A 27,981-nucleotide genomic window follows, 5' to 3' on the forward strand; every position below is an offset into this window, starting at 1 on the left:
ATTAATACGCAGTGAGGGAAGGAGGGCTTGTTTCTGTTTTGTGAAATATATACTTTGCCACAAAAAGAAATGTAATGCAGTTGCTCGCTTGTAGGGTGGGCTAGAGTCATATCCTTATAAAAGATCGTTACCATGTGTCATGGAGCAGCAAATTCATAAAGCTAACGACAGGTCAACAACTTCTGAGAAACAGCATAGCTACTGGGCTTCTTTCGCCGTGGACGTTAACGTCGATGGGGATTAACGTTTGAACATCGGCTGCATCATTTAAAGCACTGTCCTGTTACACAGACACACTGTATGGCTTTCATAATGATGAAGAAAAAGAAATTCAAGTTTAAAGTCGATTTTGAACTGGACGAGCTGTCCTCTGTTCCCTTTGTCAACGGAGTTCTGTTCTGTAAAATCAGGCTTCTGGATGGTGGCTTCACAGAAGAATCGTCCAGGTAAAAGTATTTTGTTGATCTGGGCAATCTGTAGTTTATAGGACTTATAAACATGGTTGTATTGATTTTATTTGCGACTGTACAACTAATGAAAGGTCTAAGTGTTTGTAAACAAAGCATTGATACCAGTACATGTATCATGTGCTAATGCGGTAAATAATTTATGAATACCAGCTGCATTTAACTTTTTTTTTTTTTTTTTTTTAGATGAAAACGATACGCATGTAATTTACGTATGTTTTTACTTTTTTTTTACTTTTTTTTTTTTTTTTTTTTTAAAAATGAGTGTTGCAGTAAACAACGTATTAGTGATTCTTGTGGTACACGTCACTGTACCCACAGTTAAGTAGGACCTGAAACAACAGTTTGTTGTGGATGTGTAGATATAGGTACAACGAAATAATTAGTACTTTATGATCGCCCAGTATTTAAAATTTCAGAGCAGATTGACAGTGGTAAAAATTACGTAACTTTTACTTATATATATATATATATATAAAAAACCTTAGTTTTTGGCCAGTGTTTGTTTATGACCAGTTGGTTTAATATTATTAATAAACTGTGCAGCGCTATGAAAAAGCTGTTGCATTCAACAACTACTGGACCTCAAGTTTAATGGTTTATAATAATGGCAATAATTATAATACAATTAGTAGTACTTATAAGCAGATACACAGCAAGGTGTATTTCACTGTGGAAAATATTTGTCTCTTATGATTTTACAGTGAACAGTGCTTCAAGCCTAGAGCGAGTCCACTAATCTACAGCTATGGACAAAAGGTTTGCATCAATTTCAGGATTGAGACAAAATAAAAAAATATATATGAACATAATTTAGATATTTTAGTTAACATCACGTAATCAAACAAACTACTAAATTATATTGCAAAATAATACCGGACGCCATAATAGCAGTTCAATATTTTAGGTTGGATTTCGAAATGTCATTGTTTTATTTTGGTTAAGTATATGAAGAACTACAAAGCAGCATATAATTATATATGTCAAAGTAACATTATTCAGCAGGTTTTATTCGACATTATGTAGCAAAATGAGTTAATTATATGGTGATGCAAAACGTTTGTCCATAGCAAAAACCCCTTGAACATGACTTTGCCATCATAGCAGTCTTTACCATGAGAGTCCGTTGTCGCCGCATCATATGGTTGAAAGAAAATATGCCATGCCCAAATTCGAATTTTAGTCATTCTTGAAATGCCTCTCATTTTGGAGTGATTTTTGAGGATCTAAAAATTTTATTTAGAACGCCAGGAGCCCTAGGAATGCTTCTATACAGTTAGCCTGGCAGGTCTTCTGTAGAATTCATGCAAAATAAGTACCAATGCCTTAGCATTTCTGTGTTGCTGGGGGCTTTAAAATTGAAAAATTGTACAATTGTCAAATTCCTGAGTGATTTAAGTGCATGTTCCTTCTAAAGTAGAAGAGCTATCACTTTCATTTTGTTTAGGTGTGCTTATAATTTAACTGACTTTCCGTATCTCTGCTACTGTCTGCCTACTTTACTGTCTGATTTAATGACCCCACAAAAAGGCTTCAGGATGACAGTGTTGAAAATGGCCCCATCTTTGAAGGCTGAAACCCCTTGTGGGACACGAGTTACCTTTGACCTTTGGTGGGCTTGTAGATGATAATTTGAAGGAAAAGTCAGTTAAATTTTGAGTACACCTAAGCAATTAGAAAGTGACATTTCTTCTACTTTCAGGAATTTGACAATTGGACATTTTTTTCAATTTAAAGGTCCCCAACAACACAGAAATACTAAAGCGCTGGTACCTATTTTGCATGAATTCTACAGAAGATCTGCCAGGCTTTCTGTGCAGAAACATTCATAGGGCTACGGACATTCTAAATGTCATTTTTAGGTCCTCAAAATCACTCCAAAATGAGATGCGTTTCAAGTATGACTACCCCCCCCCCCCCCCCCCCCCCCATACAAAAGGGGGTGTATCTCAGCAAATCTTCATCATTGAACTTAAATGTCTGGCCTGGTTTCATACCGGACCTGTATCTTCCACTACGCAAAATATAAGCAAAATCTAAATCCTGAGGCAGAGATTTTCCAGGATTTTGGTTGATTTTGACATGGAATGACCCTATTGTCAAACAGAGGTACATTTACTATTAATTATACATCTTCTTTTTTTTGTTGCAAACTTATACTGGAAACAGACAATCAGTTGCTCTGAAAAGAAAAAAAACAGTTTGTGACGAACAAGACAAAATGAGAAGTCCACCGCAAATTTGCAGAAGTAAAAACATGTCTAAGACCCAATGTATTGCATATGATAAATAATCACATACTATTTTCTTAATGGTGGAAAACTATGGTAATTTCAATTAAATCACACGAAAAACAGTATAGAATTTACTGTAAAATAATACAGTATCTAAAATAATTTACCAGATTTGAATAGGGACTTCCGTGTTTCCTAATCTTGAATTGTTTAGGTATGTGTGAGCAAGCGCAGTGCACTGCGTAGCACTTTTTATCAATGCCGTAAACATGACACTGCACTGGTTTCCCAGCAAATGCATTAAAATACATCAAGGTTGTTAACAACACTGCTGAAGGAATCACATTTTTCAGCTGCTGTATCCCTTTAACTGAAGCTATTGGTATTATATTTCTATGTTCCTGTGTTCTTGACATCCCTTCTTGACCTGTCGTGGGGTTTATGTTTCAAAACTACTGGAGCGAAATCTGTATCTGGCCCAGTAATGTTAATGCTATCACATCACATACGTTTGTTTTCAACCTTGAATGCTCTTTAAAAGGCTCTATGGACAATCAGTATTCGTAAGGCTTTAGTGTGACCTTTAACAAAACCTAGTCTGACTGCCAGGTAAATGCTGAAAATACTGATTAAGTGTTTTCTGTCTTTCCCCAGGGTTGTTCTGTACTGTTGAAGCTTGATAAATGAAAAACAACCCTATACATTTCAACTGGTCTTCATTTCCATGCCTTGTAGTTTACTTTTGTGTTATACATTGTTCTAAGTGATTTTCAGAATGGCAGGTCTGTAATCAGGGTCACAATAATTAGTTGAGAGCGATGAGTGATGTTCACCTATTGGGTAGCTTTTGAAAAGAAACCGCTCCTAATGTTTATAGAACGGATGCGTTTAGAGGGTGATTTTTTTCTTCTTTTTGTTTAAAATTCAGTGTCCAATAGGTGGTTAATATTTCATACAATAAATTATTCCACTAATGCCTTTCAGTGTTTTGAAGTTCTGGGTAAAGGTCACCCTTTTGAAATACAATGGCATCAAACATTCTGACAGCACAGTGCACTTCAACATTTATAGTTCTTTAAGCCCCCATATTTTTTTCCGTATGTTAAAACCGGACCTCTGTATATATATTTTTTAAAGTGTACAGAGCACTATACCTAAGTAGTAAGTGTTTAAAAGAAAACTTACTTTTTATATTTCAGACAAAATACGACCATACAAGATCATCAGTTGACTGTCACCCTCTGTCATTATCAGTCAAAGATATTGTTTAATAATCACTGGAACAAATTGTTAAACAACTATCAGTTATAAGAATCAGGGGGTTTGTGTGGGTGGTAGATTCCTATTGAGGTTCGCTTTTTAGACATGCGACTACAGTCGTGGTTGGTGTGACTGTGCAATGAGCTCTAGTAAATGTTAAAACCCTGGCGTGTGTGATGCAACACTGCCACGTGCATGACATGCTCTGGTCTGCAAAGTTAAAGAAACAGCTGAGGGGTAAGACCACATGGCAGAACCCTTAACTATTTTAAGTAGTACAAGGTTTGATTCAACTATCCTAGTCTAGGAAATACACACAGTACTGTAGTTAAGTGTAATATTTTGGCAAGCATGGAAGAAGTAAAGTTAAGGATTAAAGATGCAGTGGGGAAGTATTATGCCTCCTGAACATTTGCATGTCCACACTGCAATATTATTTTGAATCTTTTAGTGATCAATCACTTGAACTGCGCCTCTCTGGAATTGCGTCTTTGAAAAACAAAGGAGCTGTTGATAACTGACTGCTCCCCGTTTTACAGCCACCTATTTACAGCTCACTGGGATCGTGTCTCCAGCATCTTATCCCTACCGATTGTGTATGGTTTTAGTTTTACTGCAGTATTCAGTAACGTTTGACAACACATTACCAGAAAAATAATTTGTTTTATAAATTTAAAAAATTTCCACTGTACCAAAACTATATCATTACTACTGCCTTACATCATACAAGCATGAGTACTTTAGACATTGCTTTGTTAAGAATAGATTGGTAAAACTCAAATAGAGACATAAAGCTTGTTTGTGCCATTCTGTGGTTTTTGCATTGTAGCAGAGCAACAGTTTGGGTGTGAAGAAGTGGGTAGATGCAATAGCTTAATTTCTTCAGGGACCCAGAGGGAAAAAAAAGCTGTTTAAATTCTGCGTTTCACCTTGTCAATCACAAAGCTTGTGCTAACTTTTAACTGTTTGCTGTTCTAAGAAATAAAAGGTAACAAGTCATGCTTTTAGATTAGCATTTGTTTCAATGCTTTAATTTTCTGAAGCATAATGATGAAAGAACTAGCCTATTGTTTCTTGTATTTTATAGCAGGTAAGCATGAAGTGTGTACAGTACTGTACAATACCATTGAATGGTAGAAACCATTTTAAGTCAGCATAAACATCTTAACAGTACATAGCCTTTGGAGCTAAGGTGATGCTTTGTGTCCTTATCTAGAGGCTCTTTAGATGTGTGAGCATGTGATGCAGTGTATGTGAATACGTGGAAACCAAACCACGGGTACAAGCAGGCATAAGAAATAGAGCTGCTTCTTTTTTTTAATGCATCCCTTTGTTCATTAACACTTTAAAGTAATTGTATTGGAGAGATTTTAAAATAACCATAAGCACCACCCCAGACTACCGTTGTAGCATATAATAATCTTGCTACTGATCCAGTTACTGATTAACCGGAAGCTGGGAGAGGGAGAGTGGTGCTGATTTTGTGTGTGGAAAGAGACACTTAAGGATCACATGGTTAGAAAGCCTGAGACTTTTCAGCATCTTGTTTTATAACTACATTTAAGCATTGTTGTCTCTCTAACTCGTGTTTCAAGACAAAAACACACACTAGAAACTCACACATGCTGTTAGAAATGTTGGTTTTAATGATTTAAACAGCATTTTTTTGATCAGCACTAACTTCTCTAGTGTGACTTTTTTTGCATCTGTCAAATAGTAAGTGGAATCCTGTAAAAACAAGCCCCTTTTTTTACAGAAATACTGATATGTTAGATTCTGACTACAGTGATATATCTGATGGAGATGTTACAAAGTGGAGCTGGTGAAAATCAACATCTGTACTGCACACAGGATCAGAAGTGGAAATATAGGCTCCCTGCTGACCTAAAGGAGTCTCTTATTAGCATTAATAAAGCTGAATAAGAACCTGGATGGTATGAGACAAGTGCATGTGTAAAACAACGTGGACAGAGGAATATCTTAAAACTTGAATTATAATGGCAGGTAATCATTCTCCACATCAAATGTAACCAAGAAAAACATGTGACAGCAGAATTTGCCTTCACATTCCACCATCTTGCAATTGTTGGAAGTTAGAGTAACCTCAAAAGTGTTGCAGAAACAGTACGTTCAGTACCCAAGGACATTGATTAGCTGGAGCCAGTCTAGCAAGCTTTGCTGAGCACCCTTTGATGGCGACCTTTCAGGGGCTTCTGTAGATGTTTTGTTGACTAATATAGTCAAAGCTGACTGGGAGCTTTCAGAGATCTGTCAGAACTGCTTTTCTTTGTGACGCATGCAGAAAGTATTCTTTGCCTGGATTAGACCCATGGCAGGGCTCGGTATTGAGCAAGGCTTTTAAAAATACCAATAGGAATAAGGTGGCAGAGGTCACACTAACGTAACAACGCAAGATAAAAACGCTTCTATGGGAATAAAAATGCAAGAAAACCTTTTAAACATTGTTGATAGTCTGCCGTAAAGTGGTACAGATAAAGTTCAGATAAGTGAGCCGTGATGGAGCAGGTCTCTTTAAAATTACCCTGAATGAGAATCCTATACCTTTACAATTTTCTTTATATTGCAGTGGCAGATCTAACAACTCTGAAACACAACTACAAGATTACTGTATTTAGTCCGCCCATCAGTAACTGAAAATACCTTGGACTTATGCCCAGACCATTATCTGGTTTAATTCAAATGTGCTACACTCCTTTTTGCAGGCAAAAAACTAAAGACTTGGGGAGGAGATTGTACTTCAATACTGAATTCCATGACAAACCATTTAGGGTTCAAGAGTGGCAATCATATGTCCATCTGTACTAAATGCAGAGCTGCATGTGGGCTTCAGACAGTCTTGCAGTTTAGTTATCATTTTGTGTGAAGAGTTATGGAGCTTTGGGTCACAGATGCACAGTGCAGTCAAAAAGAATCTTGTAGGTAAATGCGGTGATCAAATTCGAGAGTGCTGCACCTTGCAGGCAGTGTGACATTGTTAGCATCTAAATATAGTGCTGTACAGAATAGGATTCCCTCTCACGTTCCCTGTACTAGTGCTGCTCTGTATGTGAATGGAAGATGCAGTACATTCATGTAGAGGTTTTTAGTGCCAGATAAAGTGTTCCTACTGGGGTAATCAAAGCAGAACCACTGTGTATGAGCAAAACATTTCACATGTGCAAGAATTTAAAATTTTACAGACAATTCTATAACTTTTTTTGTAATTTTGAGTATACCTAATAATGTAATAAGCTTGATATAACAGAATTGTACCATCCACCAAATGGTACCATATTGTAGAATGTTGGTATGTAACATTGTATAACATATGTATTCGTGATGTTTTCTTTTTCTTATTTTTTGTGGCCTGTTCTAGGATTCATCAGTTGTTGTTGGTTACCAGTACTCATTTGTACTTTCTGCTGAACAGACTCGTTTAGAGTAGGAATGAGGTGGCGGAGGCTGAGGAATGAGAGATGTGGGAGTGAAAAGACCCATTTAAATGAATGATGGGATAGCTCTTTGAAACATTAATGAACAGCAAAGCAAAACCACCCAGTCACAGATGTCATTACTGTGTAGAATTAAGATAATATAGTCATAGCTTAAAAATGAAGCAATAAATATGTGTAACGCTAGCCTTGGTCTAAAACTAGTGTTTTGTGCATTATGTTTGATGTCTCATGTGTCTGGAATTAAACATATGAAGATCGCACACCCTCCAGCAGTGCCTTATGCAAATTCAGTTATTTCATTTTGTCTTTTGAATGTGCATTTATTTGCACTTATGTATGTTGTACTGTTTCTTCATGCAAGTCACCAGACATAAAGATTCAATGGACCAAGCAGGTCTGTAACCCTTTCAACCAACTCAATATATAAACCAGCTTGCCAGTAACACCACTACCATTCGATTTGGAGACAGCCTGAAGAGTTCCCTTCATAAAGACTTGCTTTAAGTTGGTGTGAAAAGATGGAGTGGACTGGAAGTCAGGTTAGCAGTATAATCCAACCAGCTCCAGAAAGAGAGAGTAGTCCAAAGTGCCAAAGTAAATAAGAAATACTGTGAGCCCAATCCAATGCATCGTTTTTTCCATCTTCGTTTGTCATCTGCTTGGATATATTTGGGCTGCTCAGTACTGCATTGAAATTGTTTTAATAGGAATACCTTCAAACCTGTGATCTGTTGCTGAAGTTCATGACATTTTCACCCACTTTAATGTTTGTGGTTTTTTTTTTTTTTTTTTTTTTACAATTATCGTTAAGCTAAGGACTGTAACCTACAAGAAGTTAGAAACGGAAAGCATTTTTGGTTTTCAAAGAGTGAGTGATCAAGCCCTGATATGGGATGCAGAGGAACAAGTGGCCTGAAACCCAGAAGCATTCTTCAGAGTGCATTGTAAATTAGATTTGTTATTACTTTAATTCCTGCTTCCTGCTTTACGCAGCACCAATCTGATTCAAATGCGATGTCATTATCCAGCACGCAGGCATATGAGAAGCCTACTGATGAAAGAAGAATAGATGGGGAAATAAGTTGCTGATAACACTATGTAACACAATTTTTGTTCCTGGGTAGTAAGTGTTATGTCCTAATTTCTTATCCTTCAGAAGTATAGAAAATGGCTATTATTCCCCACAAACTTTGCTTTTGAGACCAGAACAGTGATATTTTGGAATTTACCCTATTTCCAATAAGAAAACAGGCGAATTTGTATCTTTTTGTTCACATAGTCAGAAAAAACAACATATGAATCCAAATTAACATGTATTTATACTAAAGTAATACAAAAATGACTACAAAAGATTTAGAAGTGAGTAGTTTTTCGAGATTTACGATTATACTGTAAATCACTTTCACGAATCAGCCCCCAAATGTAGTCTCCCATCATGTTCTCGTTACTGTCCTTGGTAGCGGCGTTCAAAGTTCTGTATATCCTGGTGGAAGCGCTCACCTTGCTCCTCCGAGTACGCTTCCATGTTCTCCTTGAATTTATCAAGATGAGCATCAAGGATATGGACTTTGAGGGACATCCTACAGCCCATTGTGCCGTAGTTCTTCACCAGAGTCTCAACCAGCTCCACATAGTTTTCAGCCTTGTGATTGCCCAGGAAGCCCCGAACCACTGCGACAAAGCTGTTCCAAGCCACTTTCTCCTTACTAGTGAGCTTCTTGTGGAATTCATTGCACTCCAGGATCTTCTATATCTGTGGTCCGACGAAGACACCGGCTTTGACCTTTGCCTCAGACAGCTTAGGGAAGAAGTCTTGAAGGTACTTGAAGGCTGCCGACTCCTTATCTAGAGCTCTGACAAATTGTTTCATAAGGCCCAATTTTATGTGCAGTGGTGGCATCAGCACCTTCCGGGGGGTCCACCAGTGGCTCCCACTTGACGTTGTTCCTCCCCACAGAGAACTCAGTCCCGCATGTGGTAGTGCGCCTTGGTGTCCTTGCTGTCCCAAAGGCAAAGATAGCAGGGAAACTTGGTAAAACCGCCTTGGAGACCCATCAGGAATGCCACCATTTTGAAGTCTCCTATGACCTCCCAGCCGTACTCATCATACTTCAAGGCGTCCAGCAAGGTCTTGATGCTGTTGTAATCCTCTTTGAGGTGCACCGAGTGAGCCAGGGAAAGAGATGGGTACTTGTTACCATTATGGAGCAGCACAGCTTTGAGGCTCCTGGATGAGCTGTCAGTGAAGAGGCGCCACTCGTTCTGGTTACAGGCGATTCCGATTGTCTCGAACAGACTGGTCACATTGTGGCAGAAGCAGAGCCCATCTTGATGGGTGAAGAAGCTGGAAAAAGGTTGGTGACGCTTCCTCTGATCTGCGACTTGCTCACTTTCATCCAACAAGTTCCACTGCTTGAGCCTAGACGTCAAAAGCTCGGCATTGGACTTGGTGAGACCAAGATCTCTAATCAAGTCGTTGAGGTCTTTTTGGTTGGGGTAGTATGGGTTTCTCTCTTCAGCTCCACCTCTGAAATTGTCATCTGGATCTACAACGTCTTCCTCGCTCTCTGACTTGCTGCTCTCTTCTAAAGACGGCTGCTCTCTCTCCGGAGGAGTGGGTACGGGGAGCTCATGGCAGTGTGGCACTGGTGCGAGGGATGAAGGAAGGTCCGGATAAGTGATAGCAGGTGCATTCTTGCCAGTCCGACGTTTGGAAGGGTCCACCATGCAGAAGTAGCAGTTGCTTGAGTGGTCAGTGGGTTCCCGCCAAATTCTTGGGATAGCGAACGTCATGGCTCTCTTTTCCCCTCTGTACCATCCTACAAAAATACATTTATTTCACCCATGACTGATGTGTAAGAGATTTTCGCAACATTTTTCATATATGATATATTTTTTCAATAACATTGAAAATTGAAAAACATTTTAAAATTAAACTTTTACAATTTTAAAAATTTTAACACATTTTATAACATAAAATTCCGAGCAACAATTGTCCATCTTACCTTCCAGAGTTTTTTTGCAGTGCTCGCAGGTGAAATGAGGTGCCCAGGGTTTGTCTTGCTCCCCAACAGGCATGCCGAAATATGCCTTGTAGGCCTCGCACATCTTAGCAGATGCTTCCACGGAGTACTTTTTCGCTCTTGATAAATTGGCCGCAGACATAGCAAAATGCGTCTGCCGGATGCTTGCAGCCTCTTGATGCCATCTCAGAAAAATGCAGATATGTATCCACTTAGGCAGCTGGAACTAAACTGAACTGGTGGGCTTAAGGCCCCTGTATTTATACTACTATTTATATTACTGGAAAGTTCTAGAAAGTTCTAGAAGTTACTCCAAGTTTACTCAGCGCTGAATCTATCTGGAATGTTCTGGAAAATAGGTACATTTCAAAATATCACTGTCTTGGTCACAAAAGCAAAGTTTGTGGGGAATAATAGCCATTTTCTGTACTTTTGAGGCATAAGCAATTAGGAAATAACACTTACTACCCAGGAACCAAAAAAAAATAAAACATTTGTTACACTGTGTAATAAATGTATTTGTGTGGGTGCAAAAAAACGAAGTAATGTCATTGTTTTGTCTTTGATCTTGCAATGAGAAACTACAGATCAGGAGCTTTTCCAGCCTTTGACTTTTATCAAAGCTTTGGTGAGGTAAATTAGTGCTGGTGGGACTTCTGTCTTAAAACTACATTTCATTCTGTATCTGTCTGAGGACAGCGCAGTCAAGCTGTACCATTCACTGGTCTTTCAGGTATAATACGGTACTTTGGATTGCAGCTACTGTATCGATTTTATGAGAGGGAGTGCACTCGCAAAAAAGGAAGATTACATAGTTGTTCTTTTTTTTATTTTTTTTATATTGTGATGTCTCATTTTTAAATTGTTTTTGTTTTAGCATGTGATTGTAGCATTGTGACATCGCTATGTCGTTTATACCAGTGACTGAAGAGAATTTACCATCACATGTACTGTACAGTATTGTTTCAGAAGAGAGCCAAAAAGATAATACAGTTTCTGGACTCCACTGTGTCAGTGAGTGGGGGAGGGGGATGTACTGTAAAACAAGAATGTACTGTAGCTGCCAGAGTTAGAAGATGGGAGAAGTTAGATTAATGAGTGGAAATGTAGACTTAAAGATAGTGATGGGCAATTAACACCATTAATTATTTAACTCATCAGTTAAAGGATAGCTAAATGTAAGGGATGGAAAGTACAGAAGAGTAGTTTTGTTTTGTTGATTTTGTAATGTAAGTGTCTTCTGTTTTCCTCTGTTTTACATGAGCGTCCATGTAAAAAAGAAAAAAGAACTAAATAATTTATTTGGCAACTTCAAATGTTCAGAACTGCAGGCAATGTCTAACACACCCTTCACAATTGGGCCTAGTTGTAGCCGTTTACAGTATCTTGAAAGAGAAGCATATATGACCATTTTTCTTCCCTTGTTTTTTTAAATGCTTTTGTTTTGCCACTAAACTTTGTTTAGTTTTTGTAAAGTCTGTTTGGTTACCGTAGTAAATGGAACTATTTGTGTCGCTTTAAATACCAGTCTGTGCTTCCCAGCCTACCACAGTGGGTGTGCCTCTCAAATTCTTCTCCTTTTTGATACCTCACTGACAAAATAATTGTACTTTTCTATTGTATACATTACAGTGCGCTTGACAAAAAGAAATGCACTAGTAGGGAACCATTATCTGACCTCGAATGTTAGAATACTGTGTATTTAATGAATAAATCCCTTCTTCATTGGGGCAACCTGCAGCTACTTTCTGCAGACAGGATTCAATTGCAGCATTGAGATGTATACAAATATGTTGTTGTTTTTTTTTTTTTTTTTTTTATGCTAGCGAGTATTTAACTGTAGTGCATGCTTTAGTCTCAGACTTGCAGCACTGTACGGTATTTGGTTTGAGTTGACATTTGCCTACTCACCGTTAATGTAGTTTGCCTATTGTTACAATTTCTATTTTTAAAATTAGAAGATAATTGTCTTTTTCCACACGCTGCGCTTTAAAAATAGAAACTTGCCACTTACAACTTTTGTAAATTTCTTTTCATTGTTAAAATCCTGACACGTTTACACTTATTACTTTAAAGTCTGTTTCAAAGCTCTTTTAAAAATGACCGCTCTAGTGCATTGATATTGTAAGGATTATTACCCACATTGTCTAACACGCAACACGACAATAACGATACATGATGTGGTACCGAACAGAAAAGCCAGAGCACTTTTTTCTTCTTTAATTGCTTTCTGCAGAGATTTAGAGGACAGATCTCAAACCCCAGTGCACTAGAGCCACCATTTTGAAAATAGCTTTGAAACAGACTTTAAAGTTCTAAGTTAAAAAAAGTTGTCAGGATGTTAACAATGAAAATAAATTTACAGTAATATATACATTATTTAAACAGTTGAGGCAACATTCAGGGATGTATAACTAGGTGTCTACTTAAATCATGGTAAATTGACTTATTTTTCACAGGTAGGTTGGGGAATAAAATTAGGATTTCGCTGACCTGTTTAAACATTAAATAAAAAATATATAGTATTATAATACAGTATTTCAGAACACAGTAGGGCTTAAAAATAGTGGCATTTGCTTCCTTTCTAAAACAGAGTACATATGGCTTACTTTAATAAAGGTAATGTATGCAGCACATTCGTTGTCATGTTTTTTGTCCTATCCAATAATTGATGTTATTAGTACCGAGTCAAAACAAAGAGAACTTGGCTGTTAGGGCCTAAAATTCCAACTGTGATAAAGTAAGCAGCAGGTTGAAGCAAGGTGGCTGTGCTAGATCATTGTAGTGCTGATTTAACTTGCTGACAGGAATACTTTTTGTCTGGGCTGACTTTCCAGTTTAGTTTCTGAAAGCTGTTTATTTTACGTTCCGTTCAACAGCATCTTGGTAGCCTGTTGTTTAATATGTGATTTTGAAGTTAAAGTGATCAATTGTATTTTCTTCAAAGACACATTAAGATATGCAAAACAATTACCTCAGTCTGCATGTACAGTTTCTTTGGGAAATATCTTGTCACGATCAAACCACCGAAATATACTTTGCTTTTTTTGCTTTGTCCTCCATTTCTACTATTTTACCTCCAATGCTGAAAACTAGATTTTAGCAATCTAAATCAAAACATTGCAGCAATGACTTTGTCCAACCCCCTTCTGCACAGGTCACAGAAAAGCAGCACAGACGCACTGGTAGGCTGATTTAAACTTTGTTCTCATTTGAATAGTAAACAAGAACGTTAACCTCTTTCCAGAATTTTTGTAAATGTTATTTGTGAGTGGTTTTTGTTTGTTTTTTGCTTTAGTGCAATGCACACAAGACGGTGAAGGAATACAAAAGGGCTATCTACAGAAGGAAGATATTAGTTTGTGTCGCTTGCGTTGTGCAATAGTTCATTTAAGAGGGTTCTTTTTTTTTTCCTCTCCATACTTATTCGGTGTGCATTGACCCCTAAAAGAGGTATATTTCGTGATTACCCCTCAATTTCCGCGAAATCGCGATTTAGTTAGACCCCTACGCATAATGCTATATTTTTCAGAACCCTGCTGCCTACTCTATAAGAAATGAGCTTTTCCTAGAATTTCCTGCAGGGATGCATGTTGCATTGCAACTGAGTATAGTTACTCTTGCTTTAAACTGTGTTAGTCACTGTTCCACTGCTGTGAGATTACATACTGTGTGGTTTGAGTTATTGTGTTGCTATAGTTACATAATATTGGCAAAAGAAAAAAGTGTGAAACACAGACTATACTGGGGGGAGTTAGGGAGTCAAAAAAAAAAAATTCTGGTATATTTACTTTTGTATAAATTAACTACTTAAAACATGATTATTTCATGGGATTGTAATTGATGTTAGTTTGCTATGCCAGTTCATAAATAGTGAAAGGTTTGAGAGTAGTGCATGGTTTCGTATGATTCAGCTGGATGTTCTAAAAAGTATGTGCTGTCAAAGGCATGAAAAAAATGGAAGACTGGAAAAAAATGATTTTTTTTTTTTTTTTTTTTATGTTTCTGTCTACGGGGTAGCATTGGTTGGACCAATCTTCAGCTATCATGGAAGGTTGTATAACTTCTGTATGCATACATCTTTTACAAATACGTAACATAGTTTAACAACTGTGTTTTCGTTAAGCCTGAATTACTGTACTCTGTGTCACTTGTGATCACAGCTTTAGAACAGGAATGCAAAACACAGGGAAACAAGATAAACATCAGTAACTGCTAAAGGTTATCATTTGCAGACAAAACTTTTGTGGCATTTAGCTTTTGAGGCTGGTCCATCTCATTTCTGCAGGAACAGTGCAGAAATATTGATTTTATATTAGCCTGTAAACAAAAAGGAGTGTGTTTTTAGTTACTCTGCATAAAACCTGTTCACAGTTAAAAATGACTGGCTCATTTGAGCGTTAACATGGTTATAAATGCTATTCCTTCAGGCATTTTTTAATTTGATATTATTCAGAACAACTCCCAGATAGATTTGGAAGCACTAATGAATGTTAGTGGAGTGCATACACTTCTCATACCATGAATAAGCCTTCCCCTTCTCTTCACCACTATCTCTAATCTGTGGATCTACAGAAATCAACTCTCAGAGGTTGATTATTTAGAAAATAATAAACTGTAGTTGGTTTTACGTTTCCTGCCAAAAGAGGGGCCACTTTGCTGTCCCTCCTTATTAATGCAGGGTTGTTGTTGTTTTTTTAAATCATTAACAGTGGCTCCTCGTTTTGTTTCTGCCCAGGGAGGTGGTACAAGCTAACTGCGTTCGCTGGAGGAAGAAGTTGTCGTTTCTGTGTAAAATGAGTGCCAGTGCCAGTACTGGAGTGCTAGACCCTTGTGTCTGCAGGGTATCAGTGCGAAAGGTACTTCTTCACTTTTGTCTGTTTTACTAAAGCTGTCTGATACAAACCGTTCCAAGAAGGGTGCAGTAGTTTCCCATATACGTGCACCAGCACATTTGCTGTTTACTATGTTTTGTCTATATATTTGTTTCCTAACTAAACCTTGCATGTCGATTTAACTCTTTTACACTGCAGACCTATAAGTCCACTCCTCTCAAAACAGCAGACCAGTAAAGTAATCCAATGCACTAATGTGTATACTTATATACCAAAACTTTTACATTAGTTATGCTATGGGAGTCTTTATCTAAAGTTACTTATTGCTAAAAGGGTCTATTTAAGCATGAACTGCATACAGTGTCATGTACCTAACAAGCTGACATTTTCTCTTGACAGGAAATGAAAGGAGGCAAGACATTTGCAAAGGTAAGAAGTGTTTGTTTTTTGTTTTTTTTATCCCAGTTAATTTGAACTGATTAGTGAGATTCGTGCACATTCCTTATTATTTTACTTAGGATTGATCTGCAGAGAAATGCAACTGCAGTGTACTGCATTCCTAAATGTAATTAAAAAAGAATCCAGTCTGAGAGAACTGGATTATTTTGTCAGATAGCTCAAAAATCTGCAGCAAAGAGAACATTCTTAACAGCAGCTCCATCTATAATAACCTTGTGTAATTACCCTGTGGGCGTCCCATTGTAGCAGTTTTTCTCTGAAGATACACCTCGACACAGATCCCCCCTCCCCCCCCAATCTGCATCATATTAATAGCATAGTGTTACCATGGGATCAAAACTTTTTCTTTAATGCTCCTCCATTTTCCTTCATGAATCATAAACCATAAAACCCACTAATGAGCACTAATACTGTAAGTGACCAGTTTTTTATATTATGATGCTTCTTAAACTTTTAATTAAAATTAATAAAACAATGTGTTTAAAATATTGCATTGTAAAGTACAGTATATTTTATATGAATTATATTCTGCTTTATTGTACCGTAGTGTATCTCTAGTGTTACACACCGTGAGTAAGTTACTTTTTTCAGCAATTTCATACTGCATGTGACATGCATACTGTGAAACTTCATCATGCAAACAGAACAATGTGTTGAAGTAGTAAAATAATGTACGTATTCAGCATTACAGTGTGTAGTCCTCCCATGTGGCACAGAAAGGCTTCGGCTGCAGTATACATAAAGTGTATATTTTCTTCCAAACATTTGATATGTGCCCTGGGGTGTATGAACATGATGCCACTGTATAAGTCTGTTTATTTCTATAGTACATAGGTTGCTAAACATTCTTTTGCCACCCTTTCCTGATGTTTTAATCTGGTGGTGACTTTCTTTCCCTGCTCTGTTTGTATGAGTCTGAGCTCAGGCCCCTCTGCCACTTTTGTTAGGGTAATGTCTGTACTGACTCAGTCCTAGCCAGGAATCAAAAAACTAACAGCCCACTCTCTTAGACGATAGTTCTTAATCCCACACCATCCTGCTCTGTATTTGATACTCTTCTTAATCTGCAAATAAATATTATTTCTAAAAAGAATAAATTAACAAGAACGGAGAACCTGAATTAATCACTAGGGTAGAATTCGATATTTTCAAGGCAAAGTGTTTGACCAAGACTGTTACTTGTTTGGTTTTTCAATGAAGAAAAACTGTACTGTTATTTATATATGCACTATTTTGCCATTTTATTGCACTTGTGATAATAGTTAAATTACTATTATAATAGTTAGTTAGTTTTTTTTTTTTTTTTTTTTTTTTTTTTTTTTTAATGAATGTGATGTATCTTGTCTGACCTTGAAATTTGATTTAATCCAGAGTGGGTAAATATTGTGGTCCAAACCTGTTAGTTGTTTTTTTTTCAGGATGGCTCACTTGCCTTTGCTAATTCAGGGCTATTTCTGCATTTGAGTACTGTAGCAGTAATGAAACAACAGTGGCAGTCTGGATCAGGAACTTTATTTTGTTTTGATAGCTTGGGTTTGCTGACCTGAATCTGGCCGAGTTTGCTGGCTCTGGGATCACGAAGCGGAGGTGCTTACTTGAGGGCTATGATACCAAACACGTCCGGCAGGATAATTCCATTCTGAAGGTGAGAAGCCATGTGGTCTATTTACAATGTGGGTCTAAAACTCAAAAACCTGCTCTGTTGCTGACCTCTTTGTTTATTAGTAAACTGTTAGTGTTAATTAATGTTTTCTTTAAGGGAGTAGTTGTATTAAGTAAAATTAATTGGTACACTAAAGGATTTTGGGCATTACAGGGAGAATTGTAAGATTTTAAAATGCTTATGGCTGATCACTTATTTATTTTTTCACTTTCTTAGGTTCTGATCAGCATGCAGCTGAAGTCAGGGGACCCCTGCTTTAAAACGTGAGTAAAGTGTTGTTGTTTTTTTTACTTCATTTGTTTTAGTAGCTTGCCCATGACAGGCCTGATGGAACTCTCAGATCATTAATCCCAGGAACTGGAGTACTCCACAGGGAGCATCACATTGACTTTGCTGGGGCTGTTTCTCCTGACCCTGCTAGCCAGGTGTCCAGGGAGCTCCAGCACACACCTACTGGGACTGGCCTTTGTCCTCCAGGGGGTTGTAGCTCATCAAGAGGCAGTTGGCTTGGTCGTGGGATTGCAGGATGACCGTTGCCAACAGTTCTCCTGAGTGCTTCAGTGAAGGAGCATAAGTAAACAATATTGAGGATGAAAATGGTGAGCAAAATAATTGCTTACTCTAAAATAATAATACATGCACTTATGACATTAAAGTGTGCCTTAAAATAATAATAAACCAAACTTTCATGTTCCACTAGCTTAAAGAAAATGCATTTGCAATTGCACACAGAGTTCTGGGGGAAGAAAGTGAAAGCTATGCATTAATGCAGCTAAAACCTCTTAAGTTACCATTTGATAAGGCGGAAGTCTACAGGATTCTACAAGTCTTCCTGTCTGAGGTGGTCACTGTGGTCTCGTTGTCGAGCGTTCATTTCATTTCTGGGTGCATAACTCTGCAGTGTTTCTGTGAAATGCAACCTAGAGACCACACTGCCGTATATAGAGCTTTTTAAAAGTGTGTGTGTTTTTTTTTTAATTAGAAAACAAAGCCCTCTTATGCATGCAACTCCACGAAGTAAGTGGTCAATTTATTTGGAACTCCAGTGTTAGGAAATAAAGATGTGGTGCAAAGGAGGCGAGTCATTAGGTGTGTCACATGACGTGTAACATCATTTGAATGGGGAATTCTAAATTTGATTAAAAATAGGGCTTACAAAAACAAAAATTTTATTATTGGAAATTAATCAACACAATCACATGGCGAATGCTTGGTATATTCTGTTTACTGTATAAAGTACTCTCTTCTACCCGACAACTGATTTGGATGATGTTCGGTTCAACCCACGTAATGGAGTCATAGCGAAGCACTGCAAGCTACAGTACATGTACAATAAATGTGATCATTTTCACATCCAAAAAGTTTGTGTCAGAAATATTATATGTGTTTTGCAAACTGGAGTTGTATCCTCAAATCATGGTTTCTTATATCGCTACCTAGTAATAAGCCTTTAAAAAGGAAAAGAATCCTCATAATGGACAGAGGTGGTGAGAGAATGCATCTTGAGCGATGAAGTCATCAGCAGATCAGGTTTTCCCTGTGGAGGAAAACACAGCAGCAGTGTTGCACTGTATGAAATAGTAAGATCTTGCTTTTACATTTTCAATCGTATAAACTGTTACTGCAAGAAAGACCTAAAAATGGCATCTAATTGCACCAGTCTTTGCACCACATTCATCCTTGGTGTTTAAAAAATGTTTAATAAAAGTGTGATTGTAAACATGTATGCATTTTGAAAACATTTCTATATATCATTGTTCTGGGCTGTATTCAGCGATGACATTTCTGTTCTCTGCAATTTCCCCCCTCCAAAAAAAAACAGTATGACAGTAACTATTATGTCCCATAATGTCCATATAGTGTAACATATCCTAGGAAAAAAGTAACTTATTTCACAAAAATGTTCATATTAGTCCCAGTGACAGACATGAAAGACCTAATGAAGAGAAATTGTAAAGTGAACATGATTCAGGGTTTAATGACAGATCTGTTATTGCAGAGGAACCACTGGGAACAGTTTTTGCCTTGTCAAAATTTAATTGGCTAGAAAAATTGAGAATGATTAAGCTAGTGCATGGATTATTTGTCCGTTTTTAAATATTTAGAAACATTTTTACATGTGTGATATTGTTAGAAATGAAGACTTCCTTTCTTTTCACTATTTTCTCAGCATTAAAACAAAATATTAGACAGTTATGCTTTCCAAGGACACAAATGTATGCCAATTATACACCAAGGAATTGTGAGTGAGGGGATCCTAAACAATCATGCTATGAATAAAATATAAAGACCATAAACAGTTATGGAGAGGAAAGCATTAGGGACTACCCTTCCACACCAGAAGTCGATGAAAAGTGAGATTGTGAATTTTATTGAAGTCTACAAGGTGAGATATGGAAGCTATGAATGAAAGACCATTCAGGATTCTATTTTTGTAGTTTAATAGGCACAATGATTTCTGTGTAAGTGTATTGCTGCCCAGTGTTGCTAACAAGGAACCTTGAAGTAAACCATGTGAACTAATAAAATATGTACATTTAGAACAGCACGCTCCACCGAAAATCAATACTGGTGAAATAGACTAGTCATTCTCAAACTTATTGTACATGGCATACCTAGAGAGGATGAGTTTAAACGACTGAGATGCTGATAGGTACATATTCTTGCAGCTCTAATATGTATGTCTTTTGGTACGTCCTAAATTGGTTCACCATAACAATGCTTTATAATTGAAACTGGAAATTGGACTGTCTAATTTAAGTGTTTCGATGTAACAGTATTTGTAACATTATTTTGTAGGAAAAAAAATAACTTTGTAATGTTGCAATGGATTACCACAGTTTTGAATTGCTGACAAAAAATATAAATCAAGGGTTTACTTGTTTGAAAACCTCAGACCAAAAGCTTTCTTTTAGAAAATAAATCCAATTTTGTGAATCACTCCTCTCCGACCTCCCTGGCTGAAACAAAATATTTGTCAAGGCAAGCAACAGCATCAGTGTCAGATTGGGAGGGGCAGTCTGCATTGTTCTGTTATTGGAGCAGGGCCTTGTTCAGTTGAGCCTGTTCACTCAGGAACTCACAGCACCCTATTAAAGTGATATTGGTAGATACAGGTTTGTCTTGCAAAATTAAAACAACACTTTTTTTTTCAGAGCACCAGTATACATCCTGATTTGTGTGGTGTTTTTTTTTTTTTTATTCAGATTAAATGTGTTCAAGGGAGTTCACCGATTCCTGTAAAGTAAATTTTTAATATCTAAAAGGACAATCTCTGACTCGGAGATTGCTCTCTTATTTCAGGTTTTATCAAGCTGGGCAAACAGCTTGCTTTGGCTCTGTACACTGGAGACATTCCTATCCCTTGAATTTTTGGCAATGCTTGTGTGTGCGTGTCAGTGGGACTTATAACCTTATCCTTGACTAACTGAAAGGAGGGTATTGCCAAGGGCACTGTGTGTTTCCTAGTCAGCCATTGCACTATTTATTGGCAACAGGACTGCCTTATGAGTCAAAGTTTTGGAGGATAACCATGCTTTATTTTTTTACATTTGAGTGGGATGTAATCCAAATGAAACAGTTGTGTATAATGTCAGGCACTGTGTTTATTACTGAGCAGGGTGGAAATAAGACTCCACTTGCATAGCAGTTTCACAAGCTTGGTTAGCCATGTGTCTATGAAACTCATAGTAAAACCAGGGATGGATCAAATTGCTATGCAATGGGACTCTATTTCCTTCCCTGTATCTAAGATCAAACTTGTTATCTTGGTCAGTTTTCCTCTACTACTGTTTCAACCAACACCCCGATATCAACAATTTACCCTTTCAGCAGTGTTCAGGGGGGCAAAGCTGAAGAATACTTTTTCTAGAATAGAGCTGTTAAATCACAGATTTGTACCACGCAAACATTTGTTCTACATAGAGATTTGGATGTAATATTCTAATTGTATAATTGTCACAGATGGCTAGAGTGGTGCGCGTAGGTGGTGACGTGAGGTTCAGGAAGCAGCACAAAACAGAATGAAGGTACGGCCGTAGCTGTATCTTTATTAAATAACAACTTAAATAGTTTTAAACCAAAAAAAAAAACACACACACACAGTAAACACAAACACAGTAAACACACACACACACAGTAAACACACACACAGTAAACACACACACAGTAAACACACACACAGTACACACACACACACACAGTAAACACACACACAGTAAACACAAACACAGTAAACACACACACACACAGCAAACACACACACACAGTAAACACAAGGGCACACGGGCCAAAGTAAAACAAACAGAACTATAATTCTAGGTTATAATAGCAAGTACCTTGTTTGTTAGCTGGTAACATTCGTTCTTCTCTTTAACTCTCCTCACAACTTTCTTCACTGCTCTGAGCTGGAAATTTTAAACTATGGCTGGAACCTTAATTACCCGCCACCACCACCACAACCTTGCCTGAGCAAAGCATTTTTAGGTTTCTCCTTAAAATTGGTTCCCTGAGAACTATGTTCATATTGCCTTTTTTGCTAATCTTTCTGACGCAGAACAGTAGTTTTCAATAAATGTGGTCTTTGACCTGAAAGAAGAAAGTCTCTGGTCTCCCACTCAGTCATTTTCAATAACATTCTTCCTTTACTTCTTTGCCAGGAGTGTATCTGTAATGGGATTTATTAAGTTTTCCTAATCCAGCGGAAATACTGCTGTAGATCTTGTTGAATGTGGCAGTGACTGCTAGTACTGGGAAAGGGAAATGCAGGCTTCAGAATGCTTAGTAATAAATTATATATATATATATATATATATATATATATATATATATATATATATATATATATATATATCATAACAAGCTTGCTTACGAAAAGTATCCAGCAGGAACCTGGCTGAGCATATTATTTTTAATTAGGATATCCAATGCCAAAATATCATGTGATTGCTGTTTTTGTAAAAGTATTATATGCATTATTTTTTTCACCTGATGATGTGTGATATGTAGCAGCAAAAGGTTGTATTTTAAAATAAGGTGACAGCAGATTAAACATTAGAAACACCACAGATTGAGAAAGCAGACCTCAGACCACTATTCAACAAAAATACAAAACTGATGAACAAAACTATTCAGGTTAGAAAATGGGTCCTGCAACTATGCAGTTGTATTGAGTATAAAAAGAGAATGATTACAACTTGAATGTGAAAAATCTGTTTTATGGTTTAAATAGTCACATGCATCAGTGGATACCTGATACCGGCCATGTGACAGTGTAGGTGGTATTGTTTGTCCGATCTAATTTGAAGGGGAGCTTAGAAAGCATGTACTAAATGTGGCCAGGTCGGTGTCTTTTAGAATAATTTACTCAATTTTTATGAAGCAGACTCCAGTCATGCTGCGTGGCTGAACACTGTAATTTAAATAAATACCTTTTATTGACAGACCCCCTTCAACAGCGATGTACATAGGAATACCAGGAGAAGCTGAACATTTACATGAAGATAGAAAGGGACGAGATACACTGAAGCCATTATTTGGTATTTCAAGTACGTACAGTCATATCATATACTACATTTATAGGAGACATTATCTAAAGGTGGCATTTATTTTATTTTCAAAAACCACTGCCTTTAAGAATTCAGTTATCTGATTTAGAATAATTTTCACCCAAAGTAGTTTTCTTTGGGGAAAGTGTAATGAGATATATTTACTTCCTGGTACTGTGCACCGAATCCTCTACAGCTTGCAGCTTTTAAAACCGCATGCACCCTTGCCTTGTTTTTGTGTCTGTGATGTGTGTGTACCTGTCTGAGTGTGTGGTTGCTCTGCACTGTTACAACTCTAGGACAGTTCTTGTAACACAGTACTTCTTTAAAGTTTGTCCTCCAAAAGTTCCTGAAGATAATAGAACCCACAAACTGCATGTCAAGTGAGAGGTGTTATTAGTAAAACACAGACGAGAGCTAATCAAGAGCTTTTATTATTTTATAAACCCGACAGACCCCCCAGGAAAGTGTGCCTCGGTTCCAGAGGAACTTGGAGTATGTGGTCACTCCAGAACATCAAGTTATGCTAGTCAGCAGTCTAAAGTATCAGGTATGGATCTTCACAGTTCATTAGCATATAGATACCCAGGAGGCACAATTTACATTTTGGGTGCAGTAGATTTTAGTGGGATATTTTACTTCTGTGCAAAATGGAATAGTTTGATTTATGATCCCTAATGTACGTGTACAGAGTTTTTAGCATTCACAATTATTCATCTCTGGCTCTTCCACAATGTAGTCGTTAATGACTGCCGCTTTGAATGTTAGTGTTATTGCTAAAATACTTCATTGTTTTGAAATAATTGTTTCTAGTCTGAAAATGCAAATGTAAGTGCTTCAAGCTTGCTTCACATTTACTTCCCTTTACCATGTGTATTTCTAATGTGTGATCCTTATCTGCAATTACTGATACTTTTTGATACGTTTACAAATTAAGGAAGCAATGTATATGTACATTTCAAAGCCTTTTAGAGAACAATCACAGTAATCTATAACAATTGTTACAGTAAATCAGACCCCTTAACTTTTAAAGGAACATTCATAATTTTCTCTCCAATTTTATGTTTTGTGTATTTAAATAAAATGTAAGTACTCAAAATCACACACTTCACTTGAATATAATGGAAGGCAGTACGGTGATTAAACACTTAAGTGCTTGGATGTTGACTAGGATATGGGTGACAAGCTGGATGGGACATTCTTGCTACCTCGTGCACCTAAGGGGATAGGTTTCATACATTAGCTCATTACAATCTGAAAAGCATTGATCTTTATAGTATGACTGAGTTTGCACTTCTTTGAATGCGTTTGTTACTGCTCTTAGTTGATTTCCTCAGTAGTGAAGTAATTTGTCAAAAACTCCATGCTCTTCTGTCACAACTGACTTGATCGGCAGCATGCATTAGTAGACCCAGTGTATGCCATACAGGCAAGCTGTCAGGTAGACTTACCGTCTGCATACACACCAAGATTATGATACACTCAGTAAACTGTGCTTCAGGAGTTCCTTTGCAGGTTTCACAGTTGAACAAGTGGTCCTCCTATGTGAAAGTGTAAATGTGGCATACAGGATATCCTATAGACAGGAAGGCAGACTCTGCTAAATGTTCTTTGTTATTATTAATGCAATTACAATATTTGATCAGTCTTTCGAAGTTCTAGAATAACAGAGGGAGGTTTTTTTTTTTTTTTTTTTTTTTTGCCATTTATATTATTTTTTATTCCCCGAAGAAACTGGAGTGTTGATTTAAAAAAAATAAAATAAAATAAAATACATAAATAAAAATGCTTTTATGAAGTTGCTGCTGCCAGGGCCAGTCTTTCAAAAAGCAGTACTGCCCTTGTTGTGTTGCAGGGTACAGCACAGGGCACTCGCGCTCCTCGAGCCTGTGTGAACTTTCCCACAGGAGGAACACCTCTGTGGGTAGCGCATCGACAGGGATCGGGAGCATCCCTGAACCCAGCGGGGAGTGCTCCCCCAGGGCAGGACATGCTGCTGCTGGGGCAGCTTCTGCTCCCATGCCAGAGCACCTCACCTCAGTCAAGAGTGGCTCATCCTCTGAGCGACTCTGCAGGTGAGTTAACCCTTGTAATGAAATATACAAATGGTGTTAACCCCTGACTAGCTCGTTGATTGTCTTCTTGACTTAGGGGTCAACCTACTGTATACCCACTGGGATAAGCCACAGCTGATTTTACTGGAGCTTCTTAGCACGGGGACTCCCTCTTGTTTAAATTAACCACCAATCTGCAGGATCTCAGGCTTACCCAGTGCTGTAAAATGCTCTAATGATATCCAGTTGTGGCTTATCTGTGGATGCTTAATGTCATGATTTCTACCTGTAGTTACAGCTGATTCTGTTGTAATAATTTCGAATCTTGTTTCCATAGGCATGCAGTGAAGCAGGACTCTGTGGAGTCTCAGCTGAAGCGGGTCGATGCCACCAGGGTTGATGCCGATGACATCGTGGAAAAGATTCTGCAGAGTCAGGACTTCACTCACAATCTGCTGGACTCCAGCGCAGAAGGTACGACATTGTGCAGTTGCAAAGTTAACTAGTGAGGTGGCATGTTTGTGGGTTCTAAGTGGAGCCGACAGCCCGATGCGTGCTGCCACTATCCTGCTTTGTCACATTTACCGTAGATACCGATTGTTCAGCGATTGCCTGGCGTACTGGCAACTGTTTTCATGGTGCTTAAAAATGTGTCAGTAAGTTCATATATGGATTTAAATCAGTTTTGTACTTTTATGCAATGTAACACAATACAATGTAACGTGCATTTCTGAAGAGCCTTCCTAGGGGAATGTCCTGAGGCACCGTAATATATATGATGGTTTTGATCTATATTAAATCCCTGTGTTGTATTTTGGTTTCAGAAGAGGGATTACGGTTATTTGTGGGGCCTGGAGGTAGCACTGCTTTGGGGAGCCATCATCTACCCACAAGGTTTGTATTTAAGAAGCACAGCTATTTGTTATTGTACCTGTGCCTTCTGCCAGTCCTGTTGTCAATTCAGCGCTTGTCTTCTTTCTATTCCTTAAGGATAATGTCTTCAAGTATTGCTCATCCTTGTTAGACAGCTTTTTGGGTCTTCCAGTTCTGGGTTTGTCAATTACAGATGAGGTTTCTCTGTACTTATTGATTACGCTTGCAAGCTATTTCACTCAATGTTTTAACTTCATTATGCAAGTCAAGGTTGTTATAATAGGAGAAAACACTAGTGGAGGCTTTGAGTAAATTGACTGCTGCACGACAGTGATATATAATTTTTAAATTATTTTTTTAAATAACAAATAGCTATACTTGTGTTCAAACACATCAATGAGAGAGGTGTATTATCATTGAGTTAAAACTAAAAGTTAAGTTGAAACTATGCTATAAGAATATGTGCTTGATAACTTGTACTGTATTAATGCTGGAGAAAACACTGTGGTTTATGTTCTGAAGCATTCAATCAATTATTTCAGGGTTGGAGCAGGGGCTTATGAACAAGTGGTGATAAAGCGTTAGAAGAGAGAGGCCAGACATTCAGAGAAGCAGTGACATGGAAATGAAATCTCAGAGAAGGGGCAGAGGCAAGACTGTTGCGTTTCACTTCATTCCAGCAAGAATTCCACAATCCTTGAATTTAAAACCGGTGGGACCCACTGAAGAGCTACTACACACAGCCTGTATAAATGAGCACCTTTGAGTGTTAAACCAGTGATGTAGTATCATAGATGTAGTATTTACACTTTATGTAGTGAAGGGGAAGAAGAAAAATCATATTCAGAAAAATTGAGTATGTGTGTCGGGTTATTCATGTTATAAAGCTGCTTATAAGGGTGAGTTTCTCTTCAAAAGAAATATTGACATTCTCAGTTATCCAGATGTCGCCAAGTTCCAATTTTTTTATTTTTTTTTACAATACCAGGCTAATAATAATAATAATAATAATAATAATAATAATAATAATAATAATAATGATAATGGTTTTAGCTTCAATTGTTTTATTTAATGATGAATTTTGATTTGTAGATGCTTTTGATCCACAACTATTGTCAAAGGTTTAGCATCACCTATAATTTTAGGATTGTGACATAACCAAAAAAAAAAAAAAAAAATTATATGAGCATAATTTTTAGATATTTTATTTATCATCATGTAATCAAAGAAACTACAAAATGATATTGCAAAAGTCTACCGGAATACATGGTAGTAGTACAGTATTTCATGTTAGTTTAAAAAATGTCAGATTTTCATTAAGTACACAAAAAACTACAAAGCAGTATGTAACATTAAAGTAACATTATTTAGCAGGTTTCATTCAACTAGATGAAGTAAAATTAGTTAATTCAATAGGGTGATCAAAACATTTTGGTATAGATGCTCAATACATGTGTTTACCTTAAGAAGTTTGAGATATTTTCTAAACATGAATTATAACTGACATGATTGTCACGCTGAATATGGTAACCGAGAAAAAGAATAGAATGCTAAAACTGTCAACATTACTTAGTGTCACAGCTTTTAGCAGAATAGCACAGGCATAAACATCTTTATTATTTTAATATTGAAGTCAAGTTAATGACTATAAACTCAGGTAATCTAGTCTGGAAACTAGAGAAAATTGGAGGCAAGCATTGCCTCTGTAGTGGTTTGGTTTTTGAGAACCAATTTGAGAATAACTGAACATTTTTTCTTTTTGTTTAAAAATGATTTTCCTTTGAGGTGCTTCTGACAGTTGCATATTCCAACTTTCCAACAGTACTGGGATTACAGTTTTTGGTTTCTTTTGTCCTAAAACATACTGCACACAAAGTGTTCTTAAAATGCCAAACAAGTGTTTTAAAGCACTATCATGCATAGAAAACAACTGTTCTTGCTTGTTTTTGTTCTATATGATATACGGCTTACAGAGGGCAAACGTACCTATGGATGTACCTTATTTGCTTGGAGGCTAATATGACAAGGCTTTTAAAACAAATTACGAAAATCTGTTGCTAGCCAGTTCTAGACAAACATGCAGTTCTGTCATGAATTTGCAAACAAATACGA

The 27,981-nt window shown here is 37.3% G+C and overlaps 1 protein-coding gene across 1 annotated transcript; it reads left to right on the plus strand.

Moving 5' to 3' along the window:
- On the plus strand, window positions 1-26,881 carry LOC121330441 (protein FAM102B-like). The gene is made up of 11 exons (XM_041276955.1): window positions 1-446; window positions 15,178-15,298; window positions 15,674-15,703; window positions 17,262-17,378; window positions 17,613-17,659; window positions 22,839-22,942; window positions 23,397-23,492; window positions 24,798-25,017; window positions 25,334-25,470; window positions 25,821-25,890; window positions 26,412-26,881. The coding sequence occupies exons 1-11, from the start codon at window positions 301-303 to the stop codon at window positions 26,452-26,454; spliced, it is 1,131 nt and encodes a 376-aa protein (XP_041132889.1). The 5' UTR covers window positions 1-300; the 3' UTR covers window positions 26,455-26,881.
- The last annotated feature ends 1,100 nt before the right edge of the window (window positions 26,882-27,981 follow it).

This window comes from Polyodon spathula, chromosome 18 (genome assembly GCF_017654505.1).
Source record: "Polyodon spathula isolate WHYD16114869_AA chromosome 18, ASM1765450v1, whole genome shotgun sequence".
Taxonomy (NCBI): Eukaryota; Metazoa; Chordata; class Actinopteri; order Acipenseriformes; family Polyodontidae; genus Polyodon; species Polyodon spathula.